The sequence below is a fragment of the Myxocyprinus asiaticus genome, chromosome 38 (genome assembly GCF_019703515.2).
Source record: "Myxocyprinus asiaticus isolate MX2 ecotype Aquarium Trade chromosome 38, UBuf_Myxa_2, whole genome shotgun sequence".
Taxonomy (NCBI): domain Eukaryota; kingdom Metazoa; phylum Chordata; class Actinopteri; order Cypriniformes; family Catostomidae; genus Myxocyprinus; species Myxocyprinus asiaticus.
The window spans coordinates 29681664-29700353 of NC_059381.1; the positions used below are offsets into that span (position 1 = coordinate 29681664).

The 18690-nt window shown below is 35.4% G+C and overlaps 2 protein-coding genes across 3 annotated transcripts; one reads left to right on the forward strand and one right to left on the reverse strand.

The window, feature by feature from the left end:
- The first annotated feature begins 131 nt into the window (after positions 1–131).
- On the forward strand, positions 132–11471 carry LOC127429014 (ubiquitin-like domain-containing CTD phosphatase 1). The gene is made up of 12 exons (XM_051677742.1): positions 132–213; positions 697–797; positions 2724–2890; positions 3144–3235; positions 4594–4679; positions 4820–4935; positions 5722–5820; positions 5915–5952; positions 8723–8821; positions 8902–9018; positions 9390–9517; positions 9786–11471. The coding sequence occupies exons 3-12, from the start codon at positions 2737–2739 to the stop codon at positions 9811–9813; spliced, it is 957 nt and encodes a 318-aa protein (XP_051533702.1). The 5' UTR covers positions 132–213; positions 697–797; positions 2724–2736; the 3' UTR covers positions 9814–11471.
- A 128-nt stretch (positions 11472–11599) lies between these two features.
- On the reverse strand, positions 11600–17361 carry LOC127429015 (interleukin-12 subunit beta-like). Of its 2 annotated transcripts, none has more exons than XM_051677743.1 (9): positions 17332–17361; positions 17095–17176; positions 15861–16127; positions 15015–15120; positions 14731–14903; positions 13898–14058; positions 13182–13300; positions 13060–13093; positions 11600–12944 (listed from the first exon to the last, which is right to left on the reverse strand). In XM_051677743.1, the coding sequence occupies exons 2-8, from the start codon at positions 17174–17176 to the stop codon at positions 13063–13065; spliced, it is 939 nt and encodes a 312-aa protein (XP_051533703.1). In that variant the 5' UTR covers positions 17332–17361; the 3' UTR covers positions 11600–12944; positions 13060–13062. The 2 variants fall into 2 exon arrangements, with proteins under 2 accessions (XP_051533703.1, XP_051533704.1); XM_051677744.1 differs by having other exon boundaries at positions 13060–13090; positions 13178–13300.
- Positions 17362–18690: the final 1329 nt, after the last annotated feature.

The following is an 18690-nucleotide window of genomic DNA, read 5'->3' on the forward strand; positions in this document are numbered from 1 at the left end:
AACAATTTCCACATTAAATAATAATAATAATAATAATAATAATAATAATAATAACTTTTTAGAGAAAACCCAAATAGTATTCAATCTACTCATCAACCAGCAGGTGGCAGTAGCTTCTACAGTCAGGCCGTGATAAACACAGAGAACAAGATCATAGCAACGCTTATGTTACCTGCAGTGTTCAGCATGGGCTTAAAATGAGCTGGATCTTATGTAAGTGAGAAACCTTTATGTAATTATAGACAGTGCATTCATATGCCTGTTTAGTTTACATGTGTTTATGGGTTTAGATTAAGCCAGAATGTGCATGTTTAAGTTAATGGCATGCTTGCTATAATCATATCAGATGTGATCAGTGCATGCATGGGATGCAACTTAATGACTTAAATATATAGCACAAGCTAAAGAGCTAATGCATGCTTGTTCTCCAATGCAATATGCCAGTTAAACCAGTCATCTCCTGAGCAAGGTCTCTGAATTAGATGACAAATTAACTAGTAAGTTGCATGTCTTTACAACACTTTTAGATAAAATGATGCTCAGATGAGACTAGGGTGTCCCTATTTTTGTGATATTGTTGTTCATCATACTGTTGGTTAATCTGCCTAGATTGATATGAAATGTTTTTGGAGAATTATTTTTACTGCATTGGCCAATCAGTGGAGGTTGAGGGTGTTATTTGTTTCTTTGTTACAGAAATGTAAGCCACCTGATTGTGTTGTGTACTGATCTGTGGCTCTACCAGTGGACTGATTTCATTCCTCTTCTGTTGTTAATGTTGGTGTAGTGTTGCCAAGGTAACATATCCTCTAGTATACTTAAAGGGATGGTTAACTAAAAAATGATAATTTTGTCATTATTTACTCACTCACATGTTGTTCTTAAACCTGTATGACTTTCCGTTGAGCTTTAAAGGAGATGTTTGATGGATTGACAACCTCAGTCTCCATTCACTTTCATTGTGCAGAAAAAAAGGATGCAATGAAAGTGAATGGTGACTGAGACTATTATACTGCCAAACATCTACTTTTGTGTTCCACAGAAGAAATAAAGTCATACTGGTTTAGAAACATGAGCGTGTGTAGCTAAATGATGACAGAATTTCAGTTTTGGGGTAAATTATTCCTTTATTTCAATAGTACAACAGTTATCACCCACTTTTCCAGCTACCTATGTTCTAAAAGTAAGTTTCCCAGTGAAGTTCTCCAAAGGGATTTCAAAACAATGCTTTAATTATTAATAAATAAAATATATCTAAGCCATGAACCAAACCAACAATTTCCAAGATGAATTAAAACTTTGACTAAAACTGTGTACTAAAATTCTTTAAAGAGTGAACGAACCACAAAATAAAACAATGTAAAGTACAATAAGGCATGTCATGGTATCAAATTTTCACATCACTGCAATTGCTGAAGCTTTTATCACTGCATTAGGTGTTATCACGGTATTGAATTACATTACAAAAATGTGCTGAAAAATAAAAATAAATAAACTTTGTTGTTCTCTTAATAACAAGTTTATTTACTGTTTCAATACCAAATTGGTCTTTTAAATTAACAGATAACAAAGAACATTGAAAAGAACCCTGAACATTAAAAAAAACTATGTGTTTTTTGTTTTTTTTTTCAGGATAGAAAGCCAGTTGCTAATCAATAGCTAGGTGCTAGCTACAAATTTAACATTTGCAAGTTCACTGTATGACAACGTATGATTTCATGGTGTTTCAACTTGAACTTAATATTGAAATCATCATTGTGCCACATTTATTAGCTGATTAAACACTGTATTTTAGTTGTTACTACAAGACACAAACTTTACTGTGTAGCTAGCAGAGTTTTGGCGAACTACTTTTTGGTTACTTGAAAGCAAACTAGACATTATCTGCAAATGGCAACAACAGTTCACTTTCTTTGTCGTCTTTGTCACTTAGCTAGTTGTCTTTTAGACTGTTGTCTCTCAGTTTTCAAAAACAGTTTGGAAAAACGAGCAGAACTGTCACAACTTACCTTTATATTGCTGAACGGGATGATTGTCCCACAGATGAGCGAACACGTTGAAGGTGTTCCCTTGTTTCGCTGCCACTTTTCTGCCACATGTTTTACACAAAGGGAAACCATCTTTGACCAACAATCCCTCTAAATTTTAATGGAACCCAAAATACTTCCACACTTCCAATTTAACCTTTTTAGAAGGCGGAAAAAGGGTCGGCTGCGTTTCTCCTTCAACAATGCTTCTTGTTCACGCTGGTTATGTTTATATCAAAGTGCGCATGTGTCATTTATGCCGCAGTGTTGTGAATCTTGATTCACTGATGGAAAAAAAAAACTACTGTGCGATCAGAAATATTTAAATAATTTGGCTAAAAGTTGATCTAGAATTATTTACGATATTTTGAAGTCCCCACGATAACAATATTGTGCATGTTAATTACCGTGATATACCATATTACCGAATAACATCACATGCCTAAGTACAATATAGCCTAAAACTAGAAGACTGACTCAATAATACCATTCACAATGCTTCATGGGCGGTTCAGTTCCATGATAACTGCGACTTCTCTGATTGGTGGAGCTCTCTTTAGGATTATGGGTAGTGTAGTTATTCACAAGGAATATGGTGAATAACTATAATAAAATAAACACTTAAAAATAATAATAAATTATTTAATGCTGAATTGATGAGAAAATAACAGGAAACACAAAACTATCTTTTCACAGCTTTTCCAGTAGCATGTCTATTTCAGTGATTATTAAGTGGGGCGGACAGGAGTACTCCATTAGCACTCTGTCTGAGGAGGACACGGTTTTGGATCTGAAACAGTCCATTAAATCTCTCACAGGAGTTCTCCCTGAACGACAGAAGCTCTTGGGGTTGAAAGTGAAAGGTAGTGGCACCATTAGAATCATACAGATACACAATATGCAAAGCCTTAAAATGAAATTAAATCCTGTAAAAAGTTTTAGCATGTCAGAAGAAGCCATGAACTGACTTTTATTCCATGTCAGTGTGTGCTAGAATCTTTTGAATTGCTTATGAAAGCATTTTTGTACTTCAGTGCTTATTGAAAACTGGACAGTCTAGACATTTGAACCCAGTTTATTTCACTGTATGAGCGCTCTTATTTTGTCAATCATCAGGTAAACCAGCAGATGATGATGTCAAGCTTGGTGACTTGAAGTTGAAGCCAAATACCAAAATAATGATGATGGGCACTAGAGAGGAACGTCTGGTGGGTTTTCAGGATTTTACAGTTTGTAAAGATTTAAATCTTAACTAATCTATCAGTATTCATCTTGATTTTGTCTTTACATAAGCTATGTTTGGCATTACATTTTGTTTTGTATTTTTTTTTTTTTTTTTTTTTGTGCTTTTAAATAATACTGTACATGTATATGCCATGTGGCTGTGTGTTTTGAGTCAATCAGGTTTCGGAATTATGCCCCTGAAATTTGATATGTTGGGGCAGAAAATGCCACCGTGTTTTTATTTATAACATATGATATAGTTCTTAATATTCTAGCCTAGTTATACACATTATCACATGAAATATGATTTGGTGTTGAATTATATGGGTAGGAGGTAATATATTCTCAATCTAAATATTCAGATTGAGAACGTACGAATTGATTAAATTGAAGTATTTGACTAAAAGGACAATATATTTTTTTATCTGAAAAAAAGCCCTCATAAATATAAAAAAATAAAAAAAAAAAAAAACGAAAATCAAATCCAGGGGCAGTTATTGCCCTTTATGAAAAAAGGTCATTTCTGACATGAGTCAACATACAATACATTACATCTCTTATTATTCTATATTATAAATTAGGCAGTCTATTAGTATGTATCTTAAATGGTACTAGAGCACTTAGGAGCCATTCACACAGGATGTGTTCTTTCATTTAAAAACAGCGCAACGGAAGGGAAAAGAAAGCATATGTCTCCAGATGTGACTATTTTTAACTTGACACAAAATTTAAAAAATGCAGCGTTCCAGGTAGCTCAGCGAGTATTGACACTGACTACCATCCCTGGAGTCGTGAGTTCGAATCCAGGGTGTGCTGAGTGACTCCAGCCAGCTCTCCTAAGCAACCAAATTGGCCCGGTTGCTAGGAAGGATAGAGTAACATGGGGTAACCTCCTCATGGTCATGATTAGGGGTTCTCGCTCTCAATGGGGCGCATGGTAAATTGTGCGTGGATCGCAGAGAGGCTCGGTGAGTAATGCTGTGAGTTTCACGAGCCACGTGAAAAGATGCGTGGATTGACTGTCAACTGAGACTTGTCCTCCGCCACCCAGATTGAGGTGAGTACCCACGCCACCACGAGGACCTACTAAGTAGTGGGAATTGGGCATTCCAAATTGGGGAGAAAAGGGGATTAAAACTTAAAAAAAAAAACAAATGCAGCATTCCTGGTGTGAGACTCTGAAAAGCAGCCATCTGTCTTTCATGTTTACATAGAAAAACTGTTTACAAACAGCGCAGATGCATATGAATCCTGTGTGAATGGCCTCTTAGGATTCAACTATTAACAGGTTTTGATTGTTTTTGGTTCAAAACCTTGTAACCTTTCTGTTCCCTTTCTGTAGGAAGATGTTCTGGCCCCTCCTCCTGAAAACGATGACGTTGTCAATGACTTTGACATCGAAGAGGAAGTGACTGAGGTTGAAAACAGGCCAGTGACAGCCCATGTATATTCATAACATGTAGCTCTCAAAATTTTCCCTGCATCACATTTGGAACATTTGCAAACATACTTGTTTGTCAAAGCACTGTTTTGACTTGATGTTTTATATTTGTCTGTCTTTAATACAGAGAGGAGAATTTGGCCAAGATAGCTCGTCGGGTGAAAGATTACAAAGTTGACGAGTTAAATCCCCCAAGACCAGGAAAAAATCTCCTTGTGTTAGATATTGACTATACACTCTTTGGTAAGTCTTGAAAGCTCACGCCACAAGCATTACACTTGCTGATTTAGTACTTCTGGTATTTTGTTGATCTATTTGTATAGATCACTAAGAAATAGTTGACCCAAAAATGAAAATTCTCTCATCATTGACTCACCCTTATGCCATCCCGGATGTGTATTGACTTTCTTCTGCAGAACGCAAACAAAGATTTTAAGAAGAATTTTTCAGCTCTGTAGGTCCATACAGTGCAAGTGAATGGTGGCCTGCATTTAAAGGCAGCATAAAATTAATCCATAAGATTCCAGTAGTTGAAGCAATATGATAGATGTGGGTGAGAAACAGATCAGTATTTAAGTACTTTTTTACCATCAATCTCCATTTTCACTTTAACATTCTTCTTCTTTTGTTTTTGGCGATTCGCTTTCTTCATGCATATCGCCACATACCGGACAGGGAATTTATAGTAAAAAAAAACTTAAATACTGATCTGTTTCTCACCCACACCTATCATCACTTCTGAAGATATATATTTAACCACTGTTGTATGGATTACTTTTATGCTGCCTTTATGTGCTTTTTGGAGCTTCAGAGTTCTGTTTTTGTTCAGCAGAAGGAGGCAAGTCATACACCTCTGGGATGGCATGAGGGTGAGTAAATGAGAAGAGAATTTTCATTTTTGGTTGAACTGTACCTTTAACCCCTAGCTATGTGATTAACATTATACTGACATTTTAATCTAATATAAAACAATGAGTTTATAGTTAAAACAACACAATTAAACAGTACTGTATATTATTTCAAATATAGATCACAAGTCATGTGCAGAGACAGGCCAGGAGCTGATGCGTCCATATTTACATGAGTTTCTTACATCAGCTTATGAGGATTACGATATTGTCATCTGGTGTAAGGATCCATCTAGCCATTCAAGTTTTTCAGACTCTTTTCAAAGGACTTGAGATTGTCTTATGGTTTCACTAACTCTTTCATTTCTTTTCAGCTGCTACAAGTATGAAGTGGATTGATGCTAAAATGAAAGTAGGTCCTTGATAATGTTTGTGTCCTTTCAGATTCATACTTTTGGAATGTTTTGCTTTCTAGATTAGAATAAATGACTTCAGTCCTAATGCATTTATGCTTATGTGCATAAAGGAGATTCCACTGAAATGTCTAGCTGTCCTGCTTCTCGTTGTTGTTGTTGTGTTTTTATACTGCCACATGTGCCAGTTTAGTTAGCCTCAGGTTATGATGGTACTTGGGTGATAATTAGTTCAGTTAAATCTTGGGATGGGATGATATGGTTATCTCACAATTTGGTTTGATATATGATATGAGGTTCACGATTCTATTTAATCTCTATTCGATATAATAACACTTAAATGACAAAATATTACAGAACATTTTTTATTTTTGAAAAAATGTTTGAGCAAAATGCTCGTTATAATTTCTTATCAAAATAAAGTTCTTTATTACACAATATAAATGCTCAAAGTTTAAATTCTAAGAGTTGCTCATATACCTTTCTCTATAAGAAAAGATCACAAACAAATAAGCTTTCAAAAATAGTGGGCTACATTCAGGCTTATCAGGTGCAGAACAAGCAATAGAACTGAAAAGAACATGTCCTGAAAAAAATATGTGAGTGTATATTTTAATAACTTGTCATCATTAATATAATCAAAATGTAACTGTTAAAATACAAAAATTCTACATTATATTAATTCATATTATATCATGAAATCGTATATATAATAATGATGTGAGCTATCACTGTTTGAAATGATGTGTACAGTTTACAAGTAATAACACTGAGTTTCCATTCATTTGTATAAGAAACGCTAAAAAGGTTACTATCACTTTAAGGGTTCAACGAGCCGTTTCAGTGAACATCAATGAGAATCTCTCTGTTTTTTTAGCGCATCCATGCTGCGTGAGATAATATTAATATTTCTTTTTACTTTTTTATCTGACTGTAAAGAACAGAGAGGATATTAAGACCCATTATTCAGTGAAAGTGGAGTCGCCTCATCGTTGATGGACACGCATTACACGGAGGAAACGATCTGCTTTAAAGGGACAGTTCATCCAAAAATGAAAATTTTCATTTTTGGATGAACTGTCCCTTTAAAGCAGATCGTTTCCTCCGTGTAATGCGTGTCCATCAACGATGCCATCCCAGATGTGCATGACTTTCTTTCTTATGCAGAACACAAATTAAGATTTTTAGAAGAATATTTCAGCTCTGTAGGTCCATACAATGAAAGTGAATGGGTGCCAACATTTTGACACTCCAAAAATCACATAAAGGCAGCTTAAAGTTAATCCATACAACTCCAGTGGTTAAATCTATAGAAGAGATATGATAGGTGTGGATGAGAAACAGATCAATATTTAAGTCAATTTTTGTTAGAAAGTCTTCTCCCTGACCAGTAGGGGGCATATCCATGAAGAATGTGAATCACCAAAAACACAAGAAGAAGAATGTGAAAGTTAAAGTGGAGATTGACTGAGCAGGGAGGAGAATTTATAGTAACAATTTACTTAAATATTGATCTGTTTCAAACTCACACCTATCATATCGCTTCTGAATATATGGATTTAACCACTGGAGTGTATGGATTACTTTTATGCTGACTTTTTAGAGCTTCAAAATTTTGGCATCTGTTCACTTGCATTGTATGGACCAAAAGAGCTGAGAAATTCTACTAACAATCTTTATTTGTGTTCTGCTGAAGAAAGTCATATACATCCTTGATGGCATATGGGTGAGTAAGTGATTTTTCAATTTTAGATGAACTATTCCTTTAATCTCAAGCACTTTTCATCAAAATAATGTAATTTTCCAGGTATTCCAGTCCTTCAGTTTCTAAAAGCTAAATTCAAGGACTTTAAGGACCTTGTGTGAATGCTGTAAACAGTGTAGAAAAAACTGCAAGCTATAGAGAGATCTTTTCATTTATGATCACATGGACAGAAAACAATGTTGCAAATTTCAAAATATTGAGTTATGCCTCAATATGGTTCCTAATTTTTTTGGTTCGCGATATACCGAAATTCGATATATCGTCCTGTTCCAAGTAAAATCTATGAGAAAGTTGGAAGTAGCACAACAACATTGATTTTCAAATGCCTTATACATATGAGGAGACTCTTCAACAGCAAATCATTGATGTTTCATCCACTAAAAATCACCTTGAGACCAGTTTGTTAAAAGTCATTGCACAGGGTGGCCTGGGTAGCTCAGTGAGAAAAGACACTGACTACCACCCCTGGAGTCACGAGTTCGAATCCCAGGGCGTGCTAAGTGACTCCAGCCAGGTCTCCTAAGCAACCAAAATGGCCCAGTTGCTAGGGAGGTTAGAGTCACATGGGGTAACCTCCTCGTGGCCGCTATAATGTGGTTCGCTCTCGGTGGGGCGCGTGGTGAGTTGTGCGTGGATGCTGCGGAGAATAGCGTGAAGCCTCCACACGCGCTATGTCTCCGTGGTAACGCGCTCAACAAGCCATGTGATAAGATGCGTGGATTGATGGTCTCAGACGTGGAGGCAACTGAGATTCATCCTCCGCCACCCGGATTGAGGCGAGTCACTACGCCACCACGAGGACTTAGAGCACATTGGGAATTGGGCATTCCAAATTGGGGAGAAAAAGGGGAGAAAAAAAACGCCTAAATTTTAGAGTGTGACTTAAGTGGCCAAAAACTTTTTGAGGCCACTGTATTAAAATAAATACTCAATATTTGAAAGAGTAAACATTATAAACAAGAGTAAGCGTTTTATGATTTTGTATGGCATCTGTGGTCTTTTAGGAACTTGGGGTGACGGACAACCCAAACTACAAGATCACCTTCATGCTGGACAGTGCAGCCATGATCACTGTGCACACGCCTAAAAGAGGAGTCGTAGAGGTCAGACATGTTCAAATAAAACCACATCATTTTCTTTCTATGCTACATCAATGTGAAACATTGTGCTTGTTATGTTTCAGGTGAAACCTTTGGGAGTAATATGGGGTAAATACGGTGAGTTCTACAACAGGAAAAACACAATTATGTTTGACGATATCGGAAGAAACTTCCTCATGAATCCACAGAATGGACTGAAGGTATGCTGGAAGCTCTAGAGTCAATATTTAGAGAAATAGTTCTTGCAAAAATGGGAATTGCCATCATTTACTCACCCTTGTGATATTCCAAACCTGTATGGCTTTCTTTCTTCTGTGGAACACAAAACAATGTTAGCCACTTTATTTTATTTGCATGTTTTTTCCCCATACAATGAAAGAGAGTGAGTAAATGATGATAGAATTTTCATTTTTGGATGAACTAACACATTAATTATTGATTTACACATGGAATTAAATATTTTTAATTTAACTGACTGATTTCTAATGATTGATTCAGTTTTTTCTGCTTTATAAGAAACTGAATTATGAATGGTTTCAAACATTCATTCTTTTCTGTGTCTTGTTCACAGATTAGACCTTTCATGAAGGCTCACTTAAACCGTGAAAAAGACAAAGAACTGTTCAAGTTGTCTCTTTATCTGAAGGAGATCGCCAACCTGGACGACTTCTCAGGTCTCAACCACAAGCACTGGGAAAGGTGAAGTGGACAAAACTACCGTTATCACTATTTATTAAATGGCTCTCTTAAATACTTGATTGTGATTGGTCAATTGCAGCATTCTGTGATCAAATATTTTTAGATAATTGACTGTTGTCCCAGGCAACCTATTTCCTAGGCCCCGTTTACACCTGTTGTATGTTTAGTTTGGGGTAATTTCGTTACAAATAGGCAGAGCTAAATACAGGTGTTAACGGGATCGAAAATGTTTTAATTTTGGTTTATTTTGTGTCCTTGACCACAACAGGTACCTCTCAAAGAAACAGAGTCAATAACACATTCAGCATGTGGGGAAGCAATGATCATTCATCTAGAACAGAATTGGTGCTGAAAAACAGCTATTGGAACACTGATCAGCTTCTTTTTTTTCGTATCTTGCATCGCTCATTATAGTGGGTCATTACTGGAGAAAAAAGATATCTCCTCCTTCAATGAAAAGTATTCAACAAATAATTGCATCAACTGCAGCTAAAGCAAGCATGGTGAACCTGTTACCTCACTTCCTGCCTGGCACACTCTACTTCCTCTGTCAACCATGTTCAGTTGGTTATATGGAATTTGTCCTGTTATGATCTGGTTTAAAGATAATTTAGATGTGTATTAACTTTTTTCAAACTTTTATTGCATTTTCGTCATGGAAAGAAGGACATATAGTGACTTTAGGGATGTATAACTAAGCGTCACTTGTTTCGTCATTTAACAACTGAACATCCTTTCAGTTTTTTTTTACATACAGTATATCATAGAACTGATGATGAGGTTTGAATGGTACTCCTGACAGTAAGGTGTAATTGATCAATGTTTTCAATCTGACCGGTTTAACTGGTTATGTCTTTTTTTAAAGAAGCAAAGAGATGTAGTTATTTCAAACAGCACATAAGAGGTCTATACTTTGCTGCTTTATTGCCAGATTAAAACATGGCATAATCCAAATGAACTGTAATGGACAATTATGTTTACATGCATTCCTTAAAATGTTAAAGGAATAGTTCACCCATAAATGTCAATTTTCTCATCATTTACTCACCCTCATGCCACCATAAACCCACATGACTTTGTTTCTTCTTCGGAAACACAACGATTTTTTCGATGGAGATATGATGTGAATATGTCCATACAATGCAAGTCAATGGGTTCTTCTGAAGCGATATGATTATTTTCATGTGAAACCAGACCAAAACGGAACTTTTTTTTGTATTATATATTTTTTACTGTAAACCTTGACATCTGGAGTCCCCTTGGCGAGATCATGGTTTGCAGCTCGATTACATTTTCTCACGCTTAATGCATGTTACATTTTGGTTTGTTTCTCATCCAAAACCGACTGATCTCTTCAGAAGACATGGATTAAACCACTCGAGTCGTATGGATTACCTTTATGCTACCTTTATGTCCTTGAAAGCTTGAAAGTGTTTGATGTATTCACATCACATCCCCATCAAAATATCTTTTTTTTTTGTTCTGCAGAAGAAAGAAAGTCTTACAAATTTGAGATTGCATATAGGTGAGTAAATGAATAGAAAATTTCATATTTGGGTGAACTATTCCTTTAGGAGAATACTATGGATTTAGTGTGATTTATTTTCTATGTTGACTAAAGTTGGCCTAAATTCAAATGACTCTATGGGGATGCAGATGTTACATAAAGAACTTGATTTTGGCCTCCAGTTAACAAAGTTTTGGTACCTTGTCATGACATTGAAGCTTGAAGTTTTATATTTTTCCTCCTTCAAATTTAAAATTTTGCAAGTTTGTGTATAGTTACTTTGTCAATGTAGGAACTGCATTTCAGCCAGTATGTTACCTGTTGTAATTTAAACAAAATTGTTTTTACAATAGTTTGTGTGCCAGTTTTACAGACATCAGCCCTTTACACTCATGTAACATAATATTGTGCCCCTTCAATTAAAGTTTTTTGCAGTTGTTAATGTTTTATGAACCGTAATTCTCATTGAAAGTACTTATTCTTGATAAATTATTTATAACTAGGGGTACAAAAGGGTCCTCGTCAGGGTACCACCCCAGTGATGGGGTGCCCTTAAAGGGTACTGTTTAGCACTTTTTTTCTGTGAGTATTTATACAGTACATACTACCAGTCAAAACTTAGGTCTTTGAAGCAGTAGTTAAATAATCAAGAAAGGATTTATAAAGAAATTGATATGCAACTAATTCACAGCATTTAAGCTTAAGCTTTTAGATCAAAAGATTTTTTAAGATCATGCAAAACATAAATACAATAAGTGTGTTCAGACTTTTGACCGGTATATAGTAAGGACATGCTCAGATGTGCACCAGATGCAAGAATATGTCAAAACAGGAACATTATTCTGCGGTCTTGAATTTTATTTAATTGTACACTTAATTTCACTTCAATCTCCAAATATTACTTAATTTCATTCTTAGTTACCTTTTGGCTCAGCTTAAAGTGATAGTTCACCCAAAAATTCAAATTCTCTCATCATTTATTCACCCTCATGCTATCCCCGATGTGTACTTTCTTCTGCTGAACACAAACGAAGATATTTAAAGAATATCTCAGCTTTGTAGATCCTTACAATGCAAGTAAATGGGTATAACAAATTTAAAGGTCCAAAAAGCACATTAAGGTAACATAAAAGTAATCCATAAGACTTCAGTGGTTAAATCCATATCTTCATAATATATGATATGTGTGGGTGAGAATCAGATCAATATTTAAGTTGTTTATTAACTATAGATTCTCCTCCCTGCCCAGTAGGTGGTGATATGCACAGAGAATGTGAATTGCCCAAAACAAAAAAAGAAGAATGTGAAAGTGGAGATTGATAGTAAAAAAAGGACTTAAATATTTGTTAAATATCTGTTTCTCACCCTAACATATCGCTTCTGAAGATATGGATTTAACCACTGGAGTCATGTTACTTACTTTTATGCTGCCTTTATGTGCATTTTGGTGCTTCAGAGTTCTAGTCACCATTCACTTGCATTGTATGGATCTACAGAGCTGAGATATTTTTCCAAAAATCTTTGTTTGTGTTCAGCAGAAGAAAGAAAATGCATATTTTCGATGGGATGAGGGTGAGTAAATTTAAAAATAATTTTATTTTAGGGGTGAGCTATACCTTTTGTATGTCACCACATGTCTTGACATACTGTACCTAGAGACCATCAATAATCTCCATGATGAAACATAAGTGGAAAAATACGTTTTTTAATTTTCTTTTTTCACTTTATTGCATATAAACAAACTTTGAAAACTAAATCCAACCAAAATATTTTTGATGATCTGGAAAACTATTGCACAAATTTCATTGCGGCACATAACAATAATACAAAAATATAAATTTGTTGGCTGTAATATTTTGTCATGAATAGAAAGCAGATGCAAGTACTATTAAGCCGAGTGCTGTGTTCCCTTGAGCAGACCTGAATTTGTGAAACAAAGTATTAAGAAATGTCAGTGAGTACCAGAATAATATAGCAATAAAAAAATTAACAAAACAAGATCAATGTGGTCATTAAAACATAAAACAGCACTCACCTTTTATTGCTCTAAGCTGTGCCGTTTTTTTCTCCTGTTACTCAATAGATGCAGAATGTAGTATGAATGCCATGTTCCATATTTTCATAAAGTGCATAATAACCAGATTAAACTGTACTTACTGATGATAGTGGCTCCAGTCACTCCAAGCTTTTTTAGTTAAGGGGTCCTGAGCTCGCACGCAGAAGGTATATGCTTTCTTGTTGTTCACCTTGTATTGTGTCTTGTTGGTTTCATTTTTCTATGATTCAGAGAAATCAACATGTTTAATGACCAAACAGTGAAAGGTCCAAAGAACTGACCACTACCACCATAGAAAGCAATCAATCACAGTTTTGTTTTTTGTTTTTTGCCATTTTGGGGTGGGTGTTACTCTATGAAGATGCGCTACATGGATGGCTTTCGCTGTTGTGCATCATCTCCGTGTTCATATCACCATCTCCCGCTGAACGCATCTCCCACTGAACGCATTTACATGCGCTGAAGCCCCTGTAAGCTTGTGCTTTAATGCAGGCCTGGTCACAGACCTGGCAAACTTTGCTAAAAGTGATTATTTCATCACAAGCACTCATTGTATAAACTTGGTACCTTGGTACACAACTTTGTTTCCTGGTGGACTGAGAAAAAACCTATGTACCCTTGCTCACAGAAGGTGATTTGAGCCTGCCAATCAGATTACCGCTTACTAGATTGAGAAAGTACTTGTTTTGTGTGTTTGTTATGCTTCAGACCATCAGTGAACGGACTGTGGTCCATGGGTTTGGCCTCTAAGTCTGAAACTACAACAGAAACAACAAACGTCAATTATATCTGAAAAAGTATAGAGAAAGTGGCTTACTTCAACACGACCTCCCGTGTAGTCACAGCTGTGGCTGTTAGGAACTACTTTCACCTCATAGGACAGGGGAAAGAAACTGCAGGGGAAACTCCATGTTTCAGGGGGGCACCACTCAAACATGTCATCTTTGAACTTGGTAATGTTGACTTTATCTGGCTTGACTAAGGGTTTGAGGTAATAGGGTTAGAGTTAGTGCAGAAACAATATTTTAATGGAAAATTGACAGTCTGGTATAAGGTTGAATTGTTACTGATTTGTCAGGTTTGCTAATCTAGTCTAGGAGCATCAATCTCATTTTATCTGATTTTCTTTAATTATTTAATTACTTATTCGAACATACACAGTGACCCCAAAAGTACTGTATTTGGACACTTAAAAATGTATGAATGTCATTGCAATATCAAACCAAATGCCATTTATTTTAAAGAAAGATAGCACAAAAACACTTAAAAGTAAAACATTTCACAAAAAGACATTTGTTAGGTTTAAAAATGATAAAACGTTAGATAAACTGTTCAAAATGAAGAAGAAAAGTTAGCCTATTTGGACATTTTCTGGTTGTCAAACGAAAGTGGAATGTATTAATGTTCTGAATTATGCCTGTGGTTACTCTGCTAGGACACTTGTGTGAATTCAAGGGGAACTGACTTCATACATCCACTAAAAATCACCTTGGGACCAGCTGGTTAAAAGTCATTGCAAAAATGCATACATTTTTAAGTATAGACTAAGTATGTCACTGTAGAAGTAATCTCCAGAAACTGGACAAATGGTCCATGACATCCAGGCTACCTGACATGTCACAACTACCAGGAGGCGCATCAAGCTCTTACCAATGTCTTGAATGAGGAAACTCTTGTGGTGCTCCTCCAAACGGTATAGATTTCTGACAAACAGCGTGAGACTGATGCTCCTAGACTCCTCAGAGTATGGACAATATTCTTTGTCAATACAGGTCAGTCCAGAGATATCAGAGTCCAGAGTGCAGTTGATGAGACTAGAATTTCTGTATAAAGAAAAGTCCAGTTTACAACTATTGTTCTGTTTCAACATAAGCCTTATAAAATGTTTGTACTTAAATAATGAAACTAGAACTAGAATAATCATCAATAATTACCGTATTGCTGCAAAATATACCACAGCTCTTTGGGTCCTTTCCTGGTGCCAGTTCCAGGAGCAATGAAAATGTCCACTATAGTTTCTTGCAGTACAAGAAATAAATTCTTGATAGAAAGAGTATATATTAATAATCACAATAGCAAAAACAGTATTTTCGTATTAGAAAGCTTTACTAAGCTGTTAATAATAACATATTAAGCACATTATTCATTAGAATAAATCTGTAATTACATATGTAAAGACACTGTAATAACAACATGTAAAGTTTGACAAAGAAATATTCTTCTTGTAATGCAATAAAATTAATACCTTTTCATTTATATTAAAGTACATTATTCATTAAAATATTTCTGTAATTACAAATGTAATTACACCATTATAAAAACATGTAAAATGTGAACAAGAAATATTCTTCTAATGCATTGACAGTCAGAATTTTCATATTGATTCATACATTTTCATTTATATTCAGTATGTTATTCATTAGAATAACTCTGTAATTGCATATATAATTACACTGTAAACAAGCATGTAAAGTCTGGCCAATATACTGTATATTCTTCTTCTAAGGCAATATCATTCATAAATTTTCGTATTCATATTGATTCATATGTTTTCATTTATATTAAGTACATTATTCTTTAGAATAACTCTGTAGTAACATCTGTATTAACACTGTAATACAAACATGTAATGTTTGAGCAAGAAATATTTTTCTAATGCAATGACATTCATACATTTTCATTTATAAGTACATTATTCATTCAAATAAGTCTAATTACATATGTAATTACACTGTAATGCAAACATGTAAAGTTTGACCAGGAAGTATTCTTCACGTTACCTCTGTCATTGGATTGCGTGAGAACTCCACCCCTAAGAAACCCAACTGGATGGACCAGTAGTAGTGTGTAATTCAGGAGATCTCCATTCTGTCTGTGACATGTAAAGTTTCCTCCACGCAAACCATCTATCATAACAGTGATGCGGTTTCCACTCTCAACGATGCGTTCCCCGTTCCTCTCCCAGTAAATGGCTTCTCCCTCAAACTGCTCTCCACAATGAACTGACACTTCAGTACTGAACAGATCTGACACCTCCAAAACCAGAACTACAACATTGATCACAACAATGCAACTTGATTTCATGTCACATTAAAGTAGTAATGTATTTTACAACCAGCCATATTGGAAGTAAGCCTTCTCATGAATAATGAGTAGTAAACCCTATTTTGAGACATGTTCAATATTTGTTACAAGGGTAATACTATTTGATGTTCATGTATATATATATATATATACACACACACACACACACACACACACACACACACTACCGGTCAAAGTTTTTGAAACACTCATTCTTTATTATATATATATATATATATATATATATATATATATATTTTTTTTTTTTTTTTTTTTTTTTTTTTTTTCACATTTGAGAATAATAGTAAAGTCATCACAACTATGGAATAACATAAATGGAACTATGGGAATTATGTTGTGACTAAACAAAATCTAAAATAAATCAAAACTGTGTTATATTTTAACATCTTCAAAGTAGTCACCCTTTGCCTAGAATTTGCAGACATGTACTCTTGACATTTTCTCAACCAACTTCTTGAGGTATCACCCTGGGATGCTTTTTAAACAATATTGAAGGAGTTCCCATCTATGTTGGGCACTTATTGGCTGCTTTTCTTTATTATTTGGTCCAAGTCATCAGTTTCAAAAACTTTTTTTTTTTAATTAAATTTTAGATTTATAATGAAATAAATTTATATGGTGGCACAATTATATTTCTGTCTACAAAACTAATTTCAAACATTTAAGCATACGCCTTCAGATCATGAGAAACATTTCCGTCAAGTGTTTCAAAACTTTTGACCGGTAGTGTATATGTATGTATGTATATATATATATATATATATATATATATATATATATATATATATATATATATATATATATATATATATATATACTGCACAAAGGTAATACATTGTTTAAAATCATACTGGAGGTTGCAGATCAGATTAGATTTGCATGAATTGTCTCCAATTAAACAATAGTCACCATTTGGCTTGATGAACCTCAGTGAAGTACTGCCTGCCAATTGGAGGACAGTTTGCAGAATAACAAAGACAATCTTGTTCATCTAAAGAAAAATAAAAAATAAAAGATTTTCAAACACCGTAATGTATTGTGTAGATAATAAACACTCTCAAGAATAATTTTTTTTTTTTTTTTTATCTATATAATAGTCAACCCTTAAATGTATTTAAGCTGATGTGAAGGACAACTGACTCTTACCTTGAGAACTGTTTGAGTTGTAGTGGCTCTCTCCCCTTTCAATTAAGTAGTTTTGGATCTGAGTGGCATTTATATATGCATGTAATACAGAAGTGTGAATTTCCAATGAGCAGAAGTTTCAAACTTAAAGGTATCTGAAACCAATGTGGTGAAGCCAATTTCAAATTGGGATTTCCATGAGCCATGTAACAGTATCTCTGTGTGTGCATCGTTTACCTGGGGAAGAGATGGCAGCAGGATGAACTATGGGAAGAAGGTAGGCAGGCGGAGGCAGTGTGATGCTCTGGGCAATGTTCTGCTGGGAAACCTTGGGTCCTGGCATTCATGTGGATATTACTTTGACACATACCACCTACCTAAAGATTGTTGCAGACCACATACACCCCTTCATGGCAATGGTATTCCCTGATGGCAGTGACCTTTTTCAGCAGGATGATGCACCCTGCCACACTGCAGAAATTGTTCAGGAATGGTTTGAGGGACATGACAAAGAGTTCAAGGTGTTGACTTGGCCTCCAAATTCCCCAGATCTCATTCCGATTGAGCATCTATGGGATGTGCTGGACCAACAAGTCCAATCCATGGAGGCCCCACCTCGCATCTTACAGGACTTAAAGGATCTGCTGCTAATGTCCTGTGGTGCCAGATACCACAGGACACCTTCAGAGGTCTTGTGGAGTCCATGCCTTGACGGTCAGAGCTGTTTTGGCGGCACGAGGGGGACTTACATGATATTAGGCAGGTGGTTTTAATGTTGTGGCTGATCGGTGTATACTGCATATATATACACTGATCAGCCACAACATTAAAACCACCTACCTAATATTGAGTAGGTCCCCCTCATGCCACCAAAACAGCACCAACCCGCATCTCAGAATAGCATTTTGAGATGCTATTCTTCTAACCGTAATTGTACAGAGCAGTTATCTGAGTTACCGTAGACTTTGTCTGTTCAAACCAGTCTGGCCATTCTCTGTTGACCTCTCTCATCAACAAGGCGTTTCCGTCCACAGAACTGCAGCTCACTGGATGTTTTTTGTTTTTGGCACCATTCAGAGTAAACAGTAGAGACTGTTGTGTGTGAAAATCCTAGGAGATCAGCAGTTACAGAAATACTCAAACCAGCCCATTTGGCACCAATTATAAAAATTGGTGAAAATTCCACTTTTTAACAAACTTGTGTCGTCAGTGCCTAAATGCTTAATAAGTGTTATTAGAAGAAATGGTGATGTTTCACAGTGGTAAACACTTGACTGTCCCAACTTTTTTGGAGTGTGTTGCAATCATCTGATTTGAAATTACTGTACATAAAAAATAAAAAAAAATAAAAAAATAAAAACAATGAAATACACAAGGTAA

Coding starts and splice junctions, on each gene's coding strand:
- LOC127429015 (XM_051677743.1), bottom strand. CDS start 17,176: ATGAACAAGATTGTCTTTGTTATTCTGCAAACTGTCCTCCAATTGGCA. Junction 16,128..17,094: donor GAGGTTCATCAAGCCAAATG/GTGACTATTGTT, acceptor TCAATGTTGTAG/TTCTGGTTTTGGAGGTGTCA. Junction 13,094..13,181: donor GACTGGAGCCACTATCATCA/GTAAGTACAGTT, acceptor ATTGAGTAACAG/GAGAAAAAAACGGCACAGCT.
- LOC127429014 (XM_051677742.1), top strand. CDS start 2,737: ATGTCTATTTCAGTGATTATTAAGTGGGGCGGACAGGAGTACTCCATT. Junction 2,891..3,143: donor CTTGGGGTTGAAAGTGAAAG/GTAGTGGCACCA, acceptor GTCAATCATCAG/GTAAACCAGCAGATGATGAT. Junction 5,821..5,914: donor TTACGATATTGTCATCTGGT/GTAAGGATCCAT, acceptor ATTTCTTTTCAG/CTGCTACAAGTATGAAGTGG.